The 18,810-nt window shown below is 43.1% G+C and overlaps 1 protein-coding gene and 1 long non-coding RNA gene across 4 annotated transcripts; one reads left to right on the plus strand and one right to left on the minus strand.

Annotated features, from left to right (window-relative positions):
* The first annotated feature begins 992 nt into the window (after positions 1 to 992).
* LOC148319284 (uncharacterized) lies at positions 993 to 7,423 on the plus strand. Of its 3 annotated transcripts, XR_015839702.1 has the most exons (5): positions 993 to 1,071; positions 3,520 to 3,623; positions 6,194 to 6,290; positions 6,737 to 6,839; positions 6,961 to 7,423. It is a non-coding gene; the product is annotated as an uncharacterized LOC148319284 (long non-coding RNA). The 3 variants fall into 3 exon arrangements; XR_015839704.1 differs by lacking the exons at positions 993 to 1,071; positions 3,520 to 3,623 and adding an exon at positions 5,940 to 5,983; XR_015839703.1 differs by lacking the exons at positions 993 to 1,071; positions 3,520 to 3,623 and adding an exon at positions 6,007 to 6,112.
* On the minus strand, positions 3,133 to 17,263 carry fgf10a (fibroblast growth factor 10a). The gene is made up of 3 exons (XM_088280749.1): positions 16,073 to 17,263; positions 6,701 to 6,804; positions 3,133 to 3,794 (listed from the first exon to the last, which is right to left on the minus strand). The coding sequence occupies exons 1-3, from the start codon at positions 16,536 to 16,538 to the stop codon at positions 3,594 to 3,596; spliced, it is 771 nt and encodes a 256-aa protein (XP_088136875.1). The 5' UTR covers positions 16,539 to 17,263; the 3' UTR covers positions 3,133 to 3,593.
* Between the last annotated feature and the right edge of the window lie 1,547 nt (positions 17,264 to 18,810).

Genomic DNA, 18,810 nt, shown 5'->3' on the forward strand with positions numbered 1-18,810 from the left:
GCAAGGGGCCATTCAGAATGTAGCACGAGGGCCGCCAGTTGCCCATCCCTGCCGTAAAAAACGAAAGCCAACCAATAAAGTGCTTCGTAAAGTTCGAAGGTCCTCTCTTCATCTTTGACTTTCTTTCGGTAGGAAGTCAAATATTCACAGCTGCCTCTGTGGTCGGCCGGCGCAGCCGCAGGACTCCGAGGGCAAACAGAGCAGCCGCGAACACGCAAGGCCGCCGGTGTACGTTTCATTGGCGCTGCGACACAGACCCGATAGATGGTGGTGCCGTCAAAACACAAACCGCATACTGAACCTCGCCGCACGCCTCAACAAACCAAACACAACCCGAGCAGTACGCCGCAAAACTGACATTGGCACAGGGATTCCAGAAACACATCTCCAGAGTGGATGACGCGCGCATTTGCAACTCACCAGTCGGCGGGGAACATCTGCGTCAAATAAATGTGGAAAGCGAGGCCTTGTTGTGCATTACGCTTCAACGCAAGAGCACATAAAGTCGTTTTGCTCTCGCAATAAAACTGCACTGATCTTTCCAAAAAGTCCACACGTGGGACACCATGCGGCTTACTCGAGTCGCATTCTAAGCGCTCCCTCAATTAACAAGTGGAACAGCTTGCACCGAATACTGTCGTCTGAGTCCAAATAAGGACCACTTTTAAGGGATGTTTACTCAATTCGAGGTCTTCAGTTTGCCGACTTGCAATATTTTAAGGTTACAAACAGCAGCCCATAAACTGTGTCTGTACAAATATGTCGTCATGCGGCAAAAAAAAAAAAGACCTGCACAATTATTACTTAGCGTTTAGTTTATATGGCCCCAATTAGCAGAATGTCTTTCTCCGGCTTTTAGTAGAACCGGAAATGTCGCGTCATGTGTCATCATAAATTGCTGTTGGTGTGCTTTGGTTTTGTTACATTTTAGAAGTGGTCAAATGTGTTTTTGCTTTTTCATTTCTCATTTTCGCAGTGTTCAACCTGTGATACGGCTCGTCTGTGCGGAAGTGGCCAAATGTTGGTTCTGGGTGCTGCAAATATGATTTTCCGGACTACAAGCCGCACCAGGTTATAAGCCGCAGTTTTCTATATTGAAAAAAAATTTGTTGTTTCGTGCATGTGCCGAATGACTTTGTACTGTGAATGCACATAAAGGTACATAAAGCGATTGTTAAAACAGTGCCTTTTAACACGGCAACAACTTTGCCAATAAAAACAGAACAGACCAAAGAGAGAGAAAATTGACATTTATTTAGCGTATTTTCAGAAAAAAAGAAAGAAAAATCCACAGAAAAGCCGCACCATTGTATTAGCCGCATGGTTCAAAATCGAGGAAACAGTCGTTTCCTTAATCCTTCACCGTTAAAGCAAGTTTTGGGAACAGTTCGCTTTGGACGACAAATCACAACAATTTTTGTATGGTTTCCTTTGGGAAATACTGCTTCAACCGAAACTCTTTTAGTTTTTAAACACACACAGGTAAAAAAAAAAAAAAATAGTGGCTCATGTGGTGCACATGTGTATGCATTTCCTTTAGAACGTAACATCGCCAACGACTTGCCTGCCATGCGTTTTCCATGATTTCCAATCACAATTTTTTTTTGCAGCAGCAGAATATTTTTCACGTCATGTAAACGTAACCGTAACTTATTAATGTGTACCTTGGCTTCGGACTGCTTGCCCTTGAACTTTATAATGGTGGGAACGGGGTGTGGGTGGCTCGGTGTCTTGAACTCATTTCAGAGTAATTGTACTTGATATGTCGTTTATGGAACACCCAAGTAATCATGTAAACAAAGAGCCGCTTTCCTCATGGGGATAAAAGGAAATTCGAAGCGCCCCCTCCGACATATCAGACTTAACTCACATTCGGACATGAGCACAGATTCCGAAGCACACAACCTGAATCCTCCCATCTTTTTTTTTTTCCCCAGTCACAGACACAGCAGGATGAGTTCACTTCCATTGCACACTCACGCGCACACACACGCACACGTAGAGAGAGCGACAGAGAGAGGCGAACAGATGGCACACAGTTGAAAAGTGATGGATGCAAATTACAACAACTGCCGCCCTGGGCAGAAGAAGGCTGCAAGTTTGTGTAATAATAATAACCTCGCTCCAGGTCTGATTGTTGAAAATTCGTCCGAGCCTCACTAAGGCATGACAAGAATCATGGAGGGTGGTGGGGGGGGGGGGGGGGTGGAGGGGGGGTGTAAACGAGAGAAATGGCAGGACCCGGACAGCAACCACATGACACGGACGGCTCGAAGAACTTGACAGAAGATTAAGAAAACATGACATCATAGTTAATTAGAATCAGGCGATAAACAAGAGGGTGATATTTACGTTACGCCATATGCCCTGCTGTCTCGGGGGGGGGGGCAACAGGTTTCAGACAAGTAAGGTCAAGGAGGAGGCTTTTTTTTTTCCAGCTGCTAGACCACACTGATGCACACGCACTCGCGCGCGCACGCGTGTGCTACAACTTGCCCGCGTGCGTGTGTGTGCGTGCTTTTGTCGATTTGTCAGGAAAGAAGACGTGTATACGATTGTTCCATCCAAATTGAGTCAAAAATTGCACAAATTGGAGCATGTGGCTGCAGATTGGTGTCAGTTATGAGGAGCACATTTTTGGAATGATATGAACTCATTTACTGCCATTGACGGCTAAAGACGTCAAAGATCCATATCGCGACTTTGTGACATGTTATATTTGCTATATACGGTTTGGACAGGACGGACATGGTCATGCTCCGCCCACCTTGGCGCAAGCGCTTGTCAATTTGGCCGCTCGTCATCAGTCCACTGTATGTCCTTGCTACCGATTGGAGCTCATTTGGGTGAATTCCCTCATAGCATGAGCATCTGGCTGCTTCAAACCAAAATGGCCAACTTCCTGTTCAATTTTCTGGAAGAGTCTTTGAGACTTTTTGGTGTGTCTTGGTATGATTGACATGTCTGGCAAATTTTGCATCGATCACTGAAACTCGCGGAGATTTTTTTTTTTTAACATTCTAATGAATTCTGATGTGTTCGGAATCGATGAAACCTGATTCATGTTCGCTAGGATACAAAATTTGGTGGGATTTCACAAATACAAATTACTCGATGAAAGTTAAACACAAATATATTTATATATTTATTCAGGTTTAAAATGAGGAGTATTAAAAAAAAAGAAAAAGAAAAGCATAAATGATTAAAAAAAAAAGACATTCAATTGTCTTTTTAGCATGTATTTGTTCTTTCTGTTAAATATTCCACAAAATAAATAAATTCAAAGAAATGTTTGCTTCGCTTCTCTCTCAACCGCTCACCTCCCACTTTTCACCTCCTCGCGTTTTTCCTCCATCAAGTTGCTGATCACATTATTTAATATTCCCATATTTCCTACTGTGCCAGCGTGTTTTTTTTTTATAAGTTAGACCCCAAAAATATTATACACATTGTATAGCAATATATCTTTCTTTAAAAAATAGAAGTGTCCTCATCCGACTGATGCGGAATGTCTTTTAGATTTCCCTCCAAACAAAGTCCTTCCCCGGATGCTCAGCAGTCTGCAGGTTGAAGCTTGGATGCGTCGTGTCCCGTCACCGAGGATGCACCACAATGGGCAGGAAGTGAGTGGTTGTGTTTTTCCTCCTGGTCTTCTTGCCCCTCACGGCTTTGCCGTTGGCGTTGAGTCCCACAAACATGTGCTTCCTCTTGTTGCGCCACTCCGCCGAAGCGTATGTGTTGTACTTGTTCTCCTCGATGCGCTCGATCAGGCGGCAGTCCGGCCCAAAGTCCCTCTGTGGAAGAGAGGCACAGGTGTGAAGGTGGAAAGGATGCGCCATCGCGTCACATTTCTCAGTGGCTGTCATTTGGAATAGTTTTCTGTACATTTTGTCATTTGTCATTTGTCATATTATTTTTTTTTTTTTTTTTGGTAAATGAGCATAATTGCTTTGAAATTGTGCTCACTCTTTGACTGGCCTTTCCTCACATATTTTGTGTGATTGTTACTGACAGAGATGCAACTTCAATGACTAATATGAAAGGAAAACATTACAATTTATATCATTTAATGACAGAAGGAAAACAGTTCTCGAAAGAAAACAAACATTTCATAATGTGCAGCCAAAGAGTAAGTAAACGTTTTGGGGGGCACTCTATATAAAGATGTATCTCACACAAAATAATTGCACAGTAAATTTGAAATAGAAACGACAATTATTTCTGGTTCATTATTTTATTGATAATTTTACTTTTTAATTTGCCCATATGGCTTTATTTATTTAAATTTTTTAGTTTGGAAAAACCCGTGAAGCACAGAAACTGCAAAACGTGAAACACGAAATAACGAGGGACCACTGTGCCTTATTTTGGCTCTCAAATCAAAGGAAATTCACCAAACTGCAAATAAACAGTTTTTAGCCATTAATCACTAAAAAGCATGCAGACTGCCGGAAGCTGTTTTACCACATCTGAAAATCACATAATTTGACAACATAAGAGATAAAACATGTAAGATGCAAAAATACGCTTATCTTGATGCACCTCATACAACAAATTTGTTTATCAATTCAAATTGTGCGTGCAGGATGATAGCAAGTGACGTGAAATGAAGACGATGGCTCACGTTGGCTTCATCAAGCATTGTTTACGGCAGGTTTTCAGTGACAATAGAAGTGCAACCATGCCGAACTCTAAGATCCTAATTGCGTGTGTTAATCTGGCAATAGAATTAAACAATGATTTCATTGGATGCCTTTCGGATAAAGAAGTCAGTGTTGCAGAGCCATCGAGTGTAATCAAATGCCATCCCTTCAGGCCTGTGCGAGTGCGGCTTGTGTTGCAGCCGAGCACCAGACCACGTCATGGGAATTTGGTTTGGGGGAAGGGGAGGGGAGGGAGGGGGGGCGTACAACAGAATGCCTCTTTTTCTATTCTAGCGGGTGTCATTTCATCTGCGCCGCCGCCACTGCTCCGCAGAGACACGCTGAGAGTTGCCTCTTGTTATCGTGAGGGAGGGAGAATGAGCGGAGGAGAAAAGAGATGAAACAAGGCATACAACCCCCCTTCCCCCCAAAGGAACTGAGGGAAGAATAGAGAAGGTGGAGGATTGTGTTTCCTGTGAAAGGAGACAACTCACATTGACTAACTTGACTTCCTGTTGCGGGCCCATTGAATAAAAAAAAAATGTTTTGGCACTAGACATAAAACAACGAGCCGTAATATTGGGTAGACCGGCAAAATGTCACGGTTTCAAGATCAACCATCTTTCTTTATGGAGTGTACGCACATATCCATAATTGGTTTGATTTTTTTCTTTCTTTCTCTTCTAATTCTGAGTCAGCAAAAGCCTAATTGTCGCCAATATGATTTTTCCCGGCCTTTATTGAGTCAAAGTGAATATTCCACAATAGAAATCTAAAAGTCTAACAATTTTACGCCCACAAATATATTTACCGTATTCTGAAATGATGACAATCTTGTTTCAGTTTACTCATAAATTACAAATTAGTGTTTGTGGGCCTGCTTAGTTGAACATGAAGCGACAATTCTGTTACAAGAATGGTAGTAGCTGAATATACAAGTGAATTATCTATTTTCCGGCTATTTTATATTGACGGCTAAAATGCAGGTGCTTCAAGCAGAACCATGACAAACAAAAGAACAAACTGTGGCAGGGTTTTGACCTGTCAGGTACGAGGCTTTTGCATTTTACCCGTTGATGTCTCAAATAAATAAAGAAATACATCATACATTAATGTAACATCATTAAAATGCTTTCATTTATTTGATTGAGCTCTTGTATGAATCTACGGTTGACCTTTTTCTTTTCATTAACATTCATCTAATCAGGTCTCTAAAATTCTGTTCTAAAGTTGACGCTTCTCATTCACTTTTATTTTGAAATTCTTTCACAACAGTCAAAGCGTTTCCTAATTTATTTTGAAATTCTCCTTTGAAAGCGGAAATGATCGTGGAACGAAAGGTAAAGGTCTTGCTGCAACCTATGTCAAATACGAAATATGTTTGTGATGTTTAAACGATTATTTTACGCGCGTGTTTCTACACTGTTGCGTGGAAATGTATTTTTTTTTGCCAACGTTTGGGCACACAAGTAAGACCACAAACAACTGTCTCATGTAAATGAACTTTCATGAGCAGTAGTTTTGCTAACACACTTTCCACATTTGCCCAGATGAGGATTTGAGCGAGGGGCTTGCTTCTAAACTAAATTCCAGTGTGCACAAACGGAGGAGGAATTCATCATCATGCCACGACAACTTGGCTTTAAGGTAAAATTTCTTATTTTTGTTGACATGGTTGGTATGACGAGTTCATTGGGGTTGTAATTGAAATGTTCCGAGTCCACTGATTCTGATTTGTTTGTGACATTATCACCAAGCAATTTGTCGCTTTTTCATTAATTGCAGCTTTGACTAAAGTTGATTTTAGTTCAAAACTCCTAAACCACACCAATTATATGTTATTTTCCTGTCAATGATTTAGAGGCTTGTTTAAAATAAACACCTTTTGGTTTTTCTTATTTTGAAAATTAATCATATTGCATATAAAGAGATAAAGAGACGAAGCAGAAAAGGGAAATTAATCCGGGTCACCTTGCGGGCTGTGCACTTTGGAGTATTCACGTGGGCCAAATATGATATTTAATTTTGAAAGAGGGCTTTTTAGGCTCGAAACTCACCGCGCCGTACAACTCTCCCTTCTTGCTGATGGCCAGATAGTAGTTGCTGCTGAGGCCCCTGATGGCCACAACTCCCACGTCCACCGACTTGATTTCCAGAATACCTGGTGGACAGAAAGCCAGTCAGATGACGACACAGGTTTTTAAAAATAATTTCTTATTCCAAAATATTGCTTTTCAATGAGATTAAAAAGTGATGCCTTTATAAAATATGCAGATTTTAGTCGCCATATGAACCTTGCTTTTTTTTTGTGATGCAGAAAACTTTCCGAGGAACTACACAGCGACACGACATGCTCATGAACGTAGTTACGCAAATTGCCGGGACTTGACCATTTTCCTTCCTCTTAAACCTTCCCCTCATGTCAAATTCCTTAACCTAATATATTTTTTCACTTTCTAATGAATCAGGTCCGAACAATCTATTGAGCACGACGTGTCCTTGCGTGTTTTGTCCGTCACTTGAACAGTCGAGAAATTGTAGCACAAGCTAGATGCGTTAGGAACCGTTTGTGTTGATATGCTCGAACTGAAAACGGGCTCTGCGATGTCCGGACTGTGAGGACTGTTTTGTCTTTACTTGTGGTACTTGTGGCGTGTTTCGATGCATGTGTACGTTTCGCTGGCCCAAAGTCGTGGTTCTCGAACCTTTCACAGCAAATACCTCCTCCAAATAAAATAGTTGACTCTCTAAGTCGCACCATCATCACCAACAGCGGCGTCGTAAGCCATAGTGTTCAGAAAGTACATTTAATATTGATGCTGAGGCACTGTAACATTATTCAGAAATTTCAATTAAAATGTACTTCACTTGAAATTCAATGTACTTAAATAAAAGTTGACAAAAGAAGCAGTGCAAATGTATTTTTTAAAAAAAAAGTTAAATACAACTGAACTGTCGCGTGCCACCTTCGTTACTCGCAAAGAAAAACTCAATGTCACTCCAACCTTTGAAGAGGGAGGTGAAAGCCAAATGCCTTCCAATTCATTTTTGGCATTTGTACAATCTCCATGGCAGGCTTCTATGATTCCAAAAAATGTTGCAAAAACCTTCAGACTCTGTGCCTCAAAAAAAAAAAATCACCTAACTTTCTTCCTCACAAGTGAGCCCCAGTCTCGCGACGGTCTCGAGCTTGGCTCTCGATGTTACAGTCGGACTTCAGAGCGGCCTCTTGCGCCCTTGCTCATTCGCCGCTTTGCTCGCTGGCTGCGCACCCTGGGACCGAGGTGTAGGCCAGGAAAAAACATTTTTCCGTCTTATGTTTGTTTTTCTGGCCAGGGGAGCGCATGTCGGCAGGCAAGCACATGAACGGCGCTCCGGCTGCCAGGCTGGGAAGAGGTCATCGCGTGCGTATCAGTTTTCAAGCCTGAGCCAATAATTGCTTGAAGCAGTGGTCAGCGGCGCCTTCTTCTCTCATCCTAAAGTCGGTTACACCATGCCATAAAGCTAACGGGGCTTTCTGGGGATTAACTGGGGGGGGGGGCTGTAGGAAGCAACATTACAGGCAAACCATAGTGAGCAGGGGGGAACTGGAGTAAAAAAAAAATTTTTTTAAAAATGCGGCTTCGATGGAAATAAAAAGTACAGAATAAAACTAAATAAGTGATTTATTTTTTTTTTCGGGTTCCAATGCTCTTTGCCAAGATCAAACGTCAAAAACAGATTCCGTCAGTCACTTCGTTCGACCCGTTGCTACGGTGATGATGTAACCGTTTACGAGGAATAAAAATCACAGTAATTATTCTCATTGTAGCAAATAGAAGAGGTTTTTCAAGAATATTAAAACGAGCGATGAGGCGCGTGACAACACGTTGACATGACGGAGCACGCTGGTTCAAGCACTCAATGGTATAGCAATAACATTTTTATTCAGGTCTATCTGAAAGTGTTTCTGAAGTTCTCATAGCGCCATGAGTGTGTGAAAGAAATAAGATTGCTGTGACGAATACTCGTGTCATACGTCAAGTAATTGATTTTTGTCGCGGTTAAGCTCCTTGTCAGCATTGTGAACATTCTCACAAAAAAAAGGAAAAGGGGAGATCAATTTCTAGTTTATTGACATGATTGGATTTGGGGTTTTGAAAGAAACTGAATGAGTACGCCAATCAGTATTTTTTATTGATTTGTTTTTTTTAATGTAAGTGTGAACTGGTAGTATTGTGAACGTCTACCGAAGAATACAACTCTGGCCTTTTTGTCGTTGTTTGAAAGAACAAGAGAAAGTCAGATAAAACCGAGTGTAACAAGAATCGGTTTTCAATTCAAAACCGTTTTGCTAAGTCAAATGTGCGTTTTTACGTGCATCTTCCCCAGATGCCTATTTCGTATCTTTCTACTCCTTTTTTTTTTTTAGACAGTAATTTGTATCCTTCAGTCTGGATGATTTGTGTGATGGCAACAAGTTAATAAATTCCGCTCTGAAACTTCAGGAAAAAATTTGCACCCCCTGCCCCCCCGCCATGTTGATGATTTTCGACAAACTATGTTTGAATGTACGTATTTCAAATACTAACTGGGATGTCGGTGATAAGAAGAGAACATATGTCAACTATTATTCCGGCTTGCTTTAGTTAATCACCGTCCCCAAAGTGTCTTGACACCGGTCCAATCCTTATATCGCCATCTATAAAAGTGTATCTTTGTCGATCCAAAAAAACATCGTCGGCTTGCACGGTGAGCCCATTCGTCAAAGTGACGTGCGAGGTAAAGACCACAAAACATTTCATCCTTCAGCCTTGAAATGTTCGGAAGTGCCAAAGCACGGCAGACATTTGTATGACGTGTCAAAATCGGGTCCGTGTGTGTGAGGCGCTAAAGACTGCTCCACCTGTTCTAGCGCCCGCCCACTCCGTTTGATGTGGTTTGGAGAGGACCAAAGAACAGGACTCTTTTATGAGCCTGTCACCAGGAGCAGCATTCAAAATCCAGGTCGTAACGAAAAGGCTTGGATTGCAACGGCACTCTTGACGCCACATGTGAAACACGTACGCAAAATATTTTTGCAATTTAAAAAAAAAAAAAAAAAAAAAAATTATTTTGTGGCCCAGTCAACATTGTGTCTTTTTGACATACTTAGTTATGTGGTCTTATTTCTGAAAGGGGCCATGAACTCCCTCCATGTGTCCTCTGGATCACAGCCCGGCTTTTTAATTATCGGTGTTTTTACAGGCGAAGAAAAAGCACAACTAGCTCAAGGTTCACCTAATAGAAAAAGCATGGCAAGACATCTTCCACTAAATACACACCGCTTGCTACCATGAAAAGGAGCTGGAGGCTTCCACTTGTTGCCAACCACATCAAATATCTGACATGAACTGAGATTTATTAGCAGAGTAACATTTTATTGGACTTTTTTGTTTGTGATATGGCACAATTACTCAAGTATTCAAATTCATAGCTAATGTAGTCGGTGTCTTGAGAATGAGTAATATGTTTCAAGACCGCAAACGGAGAAAAAGTCATTTGAAGGTACCCTGAAGACTTGATTGGTTCATTCATAATTTTCGATTTTCGTTGCAGCAATCGGGTTATATAATTGAAAGAAAAAAATAAATAAATTAAAAAAAAAAAAAAAAATATATATATATATATATATTTTTTTTTTTTTTTTTTTTAAAGGAGTTTGTAAGAATGCAAAACCCATTTCAGCAAAACAATGCCAAACACACCTCATAATACATGAACATGCCATGTGCGTCGTTGGGTCTCAAATCCAACTTTGCAGTTCGATGTACGTTAAACAGTTGATTGATTTTCTGATGCTGAAGATCGTTTTTCGTGCCGACCATTCTTGTATTTGACACACAATATGCCACGATTCATTGTTGGCCGCTTCAGTTGTTTCATTTTTTTTCCCATGTTTTGTGGGATTCTGAATCTGTCGGCGGTAAGTAAAGAAAAACAAAGTGCGGTTGCTCCACAACCACACAAAACAAAATCATATGAGCAAAATGCCTCGCTTTGAAATTCCAGACGTTGCTGGTCAAAAGCAATTGGTAGTTGGATTGCAAAATTTGAGTGTCTAAATTCCGATCACCTTCCTGCCAGTTATGTCACATACAGAACATGTTAAAGCACTTGGGAGAAACACAACATAAGTCCACTTCTGTTCATAGAGAATTGATAGTGAAGAGAAGTGAGAGGGTTCAAGGAGAAAAAAAAAAAGTGACCACCGGAGGAATTGCCAGTCCTGTGCCACAGTTGACTTTGTAACATGATAAAGAGCCAAAGCTGCCAGTTTCTGTCCAAACATTTCGCAGGCTTTCCACGGCAGGAGTTATGTTTTTAGCTAATGTGCTGTGACGGTCATCTGCATTTCACACATTTTTCATTCGCCCCTCAAATGCCTCTTGCGGTAAGAGGTGTTGGCACTAAGCTCACAGCTGCAGAAATCTGGTCATTTTACACCACAAATCTGACGAACCAGCAACTTTCTGGCCGAGTATATACGTTTCCGCAAATGTTAACATTATTCCCCCCACGCTGCCTGTTTGGAAAAAGCTAATTTATCAGATCTTATACAGGCCGACTCGGAAAATGTATTACTGGTAAATTATATAAATTTGGGCACTTGACCCTTTTTTGCCGTTCAGTCCCCCGCCCTCTGGCCGCGATCTCGGTACAGTTCCGGCCTCGACCCTCCGGCCTTATTCATAAAAATTGTCGGCACCTGACCCCGTTCCGACACAATGCCCCATTATTATTTTTTTACAGTTCTGGTTAAACTGTTATTACTTTAACGTGGATGCTAATCTTTAAGGGTCTGCCGTTTCTCAGCTTGAATTTGCACATTTTTGACATCAAAGCTCTCGCAGCCTGAACAGGAAAAAAAAAAATAAAAATCAAGCATTAGAATGTAAATGAAACACATGCTGAATAAATAATTTGACACTGGCTTTGTGCATTTCAACAAAATTGACATGTTAAAAAAAAAAAAAAAAGTCATTAAACATGGCCAGTGTTCACATCCAGTGTAGATGTGAGACAGGTTAATTAGCTGGCATTCCTGGTCGCTCTGTTCTTCCAGGCCGGTTGTCCAGATGCTTCCCTGGACTTAACTCGGAGCCCTCAGCGCTAACTTTGATGACTCCATTAAGAGGCTCACTTTCATGAGGCGGGGGCGTTCCGACGGTGAGGGAATGTCGGAGAGTGGGAAGCACATGGTGTCTGTATGGCAGCAGCCCTGGATGTGATCCATCACAGATGCTGTTCTTCGCCTCCCGCTGCTTTACTGGCCATTAATTGTGCCGCTTCACATACTCCACTTTGTAACCCAACAATGACACTTTCGGTGTTACTCTCTCAATGCGGTGAGACAGACAAGTGGGCAAGTCGAAGCTTCTGCAAGGCGTGGCACGTTAGCGTATACAAATTTAGTCGGAATTGCCACCACGAGTAATGGAATGGTAAAAGGATTACGCTCGTTTAGAACTGTGGTTATGTTCCGAGTCACTGTATAAATTGTACATTTTCCCCAATCTCTTTGACTTCTTGTTGCCAAAGTGGATGATCTGTTTTTCTGACAATGTTAAATTTTGAGATTGTCGAGGCTTTGTCATGAGAGGCCAAGAATCCAAAAGGGCGCCGTTTATAAATCGACTCAACGGGCCTGTAAAACATCAGGAATGAGAACCTGCGCATGCTACTGCGCTCCGAAATCCAACGGACCCGTCAAATAACCGGTGAAATACACCATTCCAGTCCTAAAACCCGATTTGAAGATCCGTTTTTTTTTCTTTTTTGGTGGGGGCTTAATATCAGATGTCTCCTCCCAATCCTGTCTGTTGACATTATGATGATAGTCTGCAAGAATCTTGAGCATAATATAAACAATAAAACGACTTCCCACCAACTCAACATTGTTTGGCATAATAATCTACTTCTGCTTCTATCTGAGTCTCGTCCTCAGTACTCCTCAACAGCGCCTCAGAATTTTCTTCTTCTTTTTTTTTTTTTGGGCTGCCTGCAGCATTGAAAGTCAGATGCACTTTAAACCATCCTGACCAGACAAGAGTTTTTAGGCAATTGATGCATTATTAAGCACAAAACTCATCATTTGATATCTTTTCCAAATGAGGCGAATTTAAAAGCCATCCTTCATTTTTTTACTCGGCGGTCTTAAGCAAAGCGTCTGCACGTTAGTTTCTGTAAAACCACAAAACCTTCTTACTCGAATGGGCGATCAGTGTTGTGCAGCTTTTTTTTTTTTTTTTTCGCGGCGCATATTAAATGGTGATTGTTTAGTGGGTTCCAGTAAAAGAAAAGAGGTCATGAAGTGGCATAATTTGATCCAGACATCAGCTCTGCTTCAAAGCAAGTACCGCATGTTATAAGCTTTGTAACGTGTTTAATTTGGTTTCCACTTTCAGGTGAAAACTGTCAGATGGATGATTAGACTGATCCATGCCAAATACTTTCCTGTATGTTTCTGTTGTTACCGCCAAAAAAAGAATACCATTTTTCCCCCCCCCCATTGTTTCTTTTAAGATTAACTCAATCAATAACCATTGATAGAATTCTTATCAATCAATCATCTCATCGATTATGGTGCACATTTCAAGTCAGTGTTTGTCTCTCAGCACTCTATTAACTTGACTAATGTGCTGCACATCGTCGGTAACATAAAAGTCAATATTCCGTAAGCCTCCTGGTTGGTTTCAGAGGAGCAAATGTTGGAGGAAGCGTGCAGGTAGTTTCGGTTTAGCGCGTGTTTCCAGAGCGCAGCTGAAGGTAATTGTTGACTTTGGCAGCTTTTGAACGACTCTGATGGTTTCAGTATTTTCAGAGCGGGCTTGTCCGTGACGTTTGCGCACCACTTTAATTTACTGAGAGGGGAGTCCATGAAGATGTCAAAGTAACTTTGAAGCAAAAGCAACGCTGACACTAACCTCGGCGGCGTCCCGTAGCTCCTCATAACTCTTCTTTATGGGACGCACTGATACGTTTTCCCACGAGAACCCTAAACGCTCGTCAAGTGGAGAGAAGGCCGAAGTGGGCCGGCGTTGTAACGGAATAAAAATGTAGAAGAGGGACAACTGGGACTCATTTCAGGAAGATGGACAATGTAGGATGTTTTTTTTTTTTTTTTTTTATGAATTTCTGAATGGATTTTATTGTATTCGATTGAATGTCATTTTGACATTCTCACATTATGCATATTGTAAAATTAGCATTTGCTTCAAAAGTGATGCGACACATGGCGCGACTTTGCCATTAACACATCTTCCTGACTGCGGGTCAATAGCTAAGGGTCAACCCGGGTGGAGGTGGGGGCGGGGCGTTAGGGGGCATAATGGTGTAATTAGTGTCGAGCTGGAAAAACATCCGCTAAAGGGCAACATAAGAGCCTCCACTATTTAAGCTGTCTTTTAATTACTTCCCACCAGTGGTCTTAATACATCTGAGCCATGACTGCAAGTTTTCAGCCTCGCCGGCAATCACCCAGTCAGTGCTGACTCTTGTTTTGAAATAATTTCATCACAATGGTCGCATGTTTAGAAGACGCCGGAGTGATGTCATTATCTTCACTGTGACATGATTAGGAAAAAAAAATAAAAAATGCAGCCTTGGAGGAGATTCGTGACCCTTGAGCTTAAAACGTCTTCATCACCTCTGACTCCGTCTAATGACGCCCATTTGCAAGCCGACCCGGCTGAACATTGCCAGACTACGAGAGCTTGATAACCGCACTGAAAAAGAAAGGGAAAAAAAAAACCAAACTCCAAATAAGCACTTGGCTCCACTTGTGGAGGCTCAACACCTGAGATGCGGTACGGTGCATGACCGTGCGTGTGTGTGTGATCGCTTGCCTCGCGCCGCCTCACCCGGCCATGTGTTTCTAATGAGCACAAATCGGATTCAAAAGAACACATTTTTGCATTTACAGTTACACGCGGACTTTTGAAGCACTTGGCAGCGGCGGCCGCATCGCTTGTTACTTACATATATGCATATATACATAGTATCTCTATTTCTTTTCCCAAACAAGCTAATTGACAACATAGTCCGGATGTGCGCGCACGTCAAGAAAAGGTCACGTGCTGAATGATCATGTGAAACATCACCACAATATCAGTGTTCTCACTCGGGGGATATACTGTACCGGCGTTTTTTTTTTTTTTTGATTTGTTTGGAGCGCCTGCTAAATAGCTTGAGGTGGTGCATTAGCATAAACATACATCGCAAGCTTGTGCGCAGATGTGCAAACATGTCAAAGCATGATTCATCCCGGAGAGATTCCTCCCTGATCGCCAAATCATTCCCACTTGTAGAACGTGAGGTTACAACGTTATATATCGGTGATCATGCTGCGATAAGATCTGATTTATCTTGTACTTTTCTATCTGGCCTGAAAACAAACTACATGATGGATTGGGTCTCTTAATTCCGTGACCTGATGCTGTTCTGGCATCAGTGACTTGTTGCACGCATCGAGCACGCTTTGCGCGCGTGCGTGCGTACGACTGCAGGCAAGAAGGGGTGGAAAAGACGCTAATTGAAATTCCTTCAGCCATGTCTGGCAGAGGGTTGGTGTCTGAGTGGCACACGCACACGTGCACACACGCGCACGTTCACACTGGTCCAGGCCCTAATAAAAGTCGACTTGGCCATATGGAGGCCATGTGCCAGACTGGCCTCCCTGTGCCCGCGTGTATCTGCAAGTGTGTGCGTGTGTGTGTCCGCGTGCTCAGCAGGAGAAGCTTGTACAACGCCGCAGACGGATTCATTAAACAATGCGATGTGTGTGACTAATGTGAAGACACACACCCACCCCGCCGTCCCCCCGTTACCATGTTGGATACAGACACGCAGTACCGTGATGTTCACTTTCGGTCTTGTGGTTTATCTACTGCTTAAAATTTGGCCTGAGTCGAGCACGTGCTCAGGAAGCCCCCCCCCCGCGTTCCTCCAAAATCACAAGTTATGTAAAGCAATCTGCTCATAAAAGGAGCATTTTGGCCTCGTCACGTTACGTTTAGCTTCGAATGAGCCACAATTTGGGGCTTCCTGTCGATCAGCAACAAATCGAGCACCTCAAGAATTGTCCGCCTGCTACATGTCTGAAAATTGGTCATTTGAGTCAAAAGTTTCAATGCGCTATTATCCTACAAACATAACGGACACATTTACTCAATGGAGGGAATGAACCACTGCGAAAGATGGCGGAATGGAAAAAAAAAAAATCAATGTCTCTCATGAAGGAAATGATGATCGTTGTGTTTAAGATGTTTCCTCAAAGATGGATGACTTCCTTTTTAATTGGATCCAGTGGATTATCTCAACGTCTTCCTGCTTTTATTTATACCCGCTTCTTTGGTCGTGTGCTTGGACTTCATTGAAAAAGTTATTTTAAAACAACCGAGATAACTTACTGTAAGGGTCGTCCTCACTTTTGGTGCCGTTGACTTTCCCTTTCTTGTCAATACGGAGGAAGAACTTCTGGTAGGAGAACAGTTTCCGCCGGCGCACGTCTCCCTGCAGATGGTTGTAGCTGCTGCGCACGTGGCGGCCCGCCACGGCGGCAGAAGACGACGACGATGACAGGTTGGTCGCCCGTGGCAACCTGGCGGAGGAGGCGTGCACAGGTGCTGGTGAGGAGGACGGCGGTGAGGATGCCTGCCGGGCCAAAGGCCGAGGGGGGCTCCCTCCTCCGCCGTGATGACTTTGGCCCAACCTCGGGGGTGCGGGAGAAGACAGCGGCGAGGACGAGCACGGTCCGAGCAGGAGCAGCAGGAGGAGGAAGACGAGGGAGAGGAGGTGCGGCGGGGTTGCATGGCGGCGGCGGCGGGAGGAGAGCCAGGCGACCGGTGCACCTTGTGTCACTGTCCATCTACACATGGTAGTGGAGCTGGCGGAGCTGTGGAGGTGCTCGGGGGCTGGGGCATGCTGAGCTGGGGGGCAGGGAGAGGGTACAAGAGCGGGGAGAGGCCCCCCTCCCGTGCTTACCAATCTCCTCTTTCGGGGGCGCCCGCAACCTCCGACTCACGGTGTTTAAATCTCAAGAAGCTGTACGATGTAACGGGACCAGAATGTTGGACTTGCTTCGCTGTTTATTCCTCACGAGCTCTGTCGGAATGTTTGGACGTCCATAAGTGAAATCATGCGCAGCCTGCACAACTTTGCTCCGTCTTCTCGTCCAATACTTTCCCCCAGGTCCCCCTCCTCCCTCCCCTCACCCAATAAAATCCTTGTTAATACGCAGAAAGTTCTATCTTGAGGGTTTTAAACTCTGGTCCACACACGTGGTGCACTCTCCTCTCGTTCCACAAGATGGATACGATGTAGTCAAACGATGCTCTCGACTTTGTCTGTGTCACATTTGAGGGGCGCAAAAATGGCTCTTGTGAAATGTCCTCCGAAATGCCAAACAAAGTTGGGTAGTGAGGTGAAAGAATCCAAATTTCTTCACAAAGTGACTTGAGCGCCTCTCGTGCTCGAGTGTGAGCGCTCCGAGCGGCGCGTTGCTTCTCTTCTGTCGCTCGCTCTCTCTCTCTCTCTCTCTCTGTTTTTTTTTCTTTTTCTGGGCCTTCTCCTCCTCCCCCTCGCTCGCTCTCTCGCTCTCTACCCGTCTCTATCAGCTGTGCGGACTTGAGCCCCGTCTCTGCTTTCACCTTATTTATTTGTTGCTCCCGAAACCCCCCAGACCCTCTTCCACACTCACACTCACAAACGCACACACACGCACACGCGCGTCATCTCTTAGTGTGATTGGATGTCTATGGAGACCACTCGGCTTTGAAGAACTGTGTGCGTCTGGTTGTGTGTGTGTGTGTGTGTGTGTGTGTGTGTGAATGGTGCTGGTGGGGAGGGGGGCGGGTCTGGAGAACTGACACACCCCTCTTTCTCTTTCCCTCCCACTCATTTTTCTGTCCCCTCCCCTCACCCGCCGCCCGAAGCTCCCAAGCTGAGCATGAAGGGTCAGCTCCGCTCTTTCCTGTTAATATTAGTTTTCACTTATTTTAAAATGTGTTGAAAAGTGTTCTGGAAACTTCGTTCGTGTCGAAAAATGTGAAAAGCCAAAAGACACTGTAGGTGTATGAGCTGTTATCAAGTTCCTCTCATCTTCTCTCGATTTCTTTACCTGGATCATCAGAAGCTTTAAAATGTCAAGATCAACATCTGCCCGAGGCGCTTCTAACTTTGAGTCGTCGCATTTCGCCGTTCAAGAATCCAGGTGTTCTGTCTGGTTTCGGCTTTGTTTAATTTCCTTTTCACATTGTCAGACAATATCGCTTTCTTCTCATCTTTTCAAACGTATCCGCCTCCCCCTTTTTTTTTCCAAGTGAATTGTGATGCAGCTGATAGATGAATAGGTCAGACTTGCTGTGTTTTCTCCAGTCTTAATCCATCGTGTTAGTCTCTCTTCTGTTTTTAATATCATTTATTGGGTTGTGTATGGTGTAAATCTGCACTGCATCATAGTGACAGGCATTTTAATTTGTTTAGTGACATGAGAGAATCAAAATATTAGAACCAGCTCTTGGTATGATGCAGTGCTACACCACCGCAAAACGACGACTGTAATAATAAACATATGTTAAGTGAATCTCTCGGTGTCAATCAAAAATAAATATTATTACGCTTGTGAAGGCCGAATATTTGATGCAGGTGAGATTTTGTGCTTGTGAGCTCGTAGAATACGTTGAATTCATTCGGGTAATTATATCCATTTGGTGTGAAAGCGAAAAGTTTTCTTGTTGATTAATTGAATTGGCTTTTTTTTTTTTTATTTTATTTTTCAATTTTTTGGGGAGGAAATTAACATTAAAAACTACTTGACATTTTTCATTCAACGATGAAAAATGAAAATATTTCTCTTCGCTGTCTTACGCCGATTCAGAAAGGAGCCGGCGAACTACCAAACGGACTGACAAACACGAAAACCCGTCCGCTCGATACGTTTTCATTTTCATTTTTTAGGAATTGAAATTCTCTTTTTGCCGTTTGACCGACATTGCGACGCGACATTGCGCCACTAATTACATCAAAGTTGCACATCAGGGACCACTTGGGGCGATACGCTTCAGCACCACGGACAGCACTTTCCGACGCACTTCAACATGCCGCGCATAGTTGAAGTCCTTCCGCTATGACATCACGACTGCCCTTT

The sequence above is a fragment of the Idiotropiscis lumnitzeri genome, chromosome 18 (assembly GCF_059441095.1).
Source record: "Idiotropiscis lumnitzeri isolate Australia: NSW breed Sydney's pygmy pipehorse chromosome 18, RoL_Ilum_1.0, whole genome shotgun sequence".
Taxonomy (NCBI): domain Eukaryota; kingdom Metazoa; phylum Chordata; class Actinopteri; order Syngnathiformes; family Syngnathidae; genus Idiotropiscis; species Idiotropiscis lumnitzeri.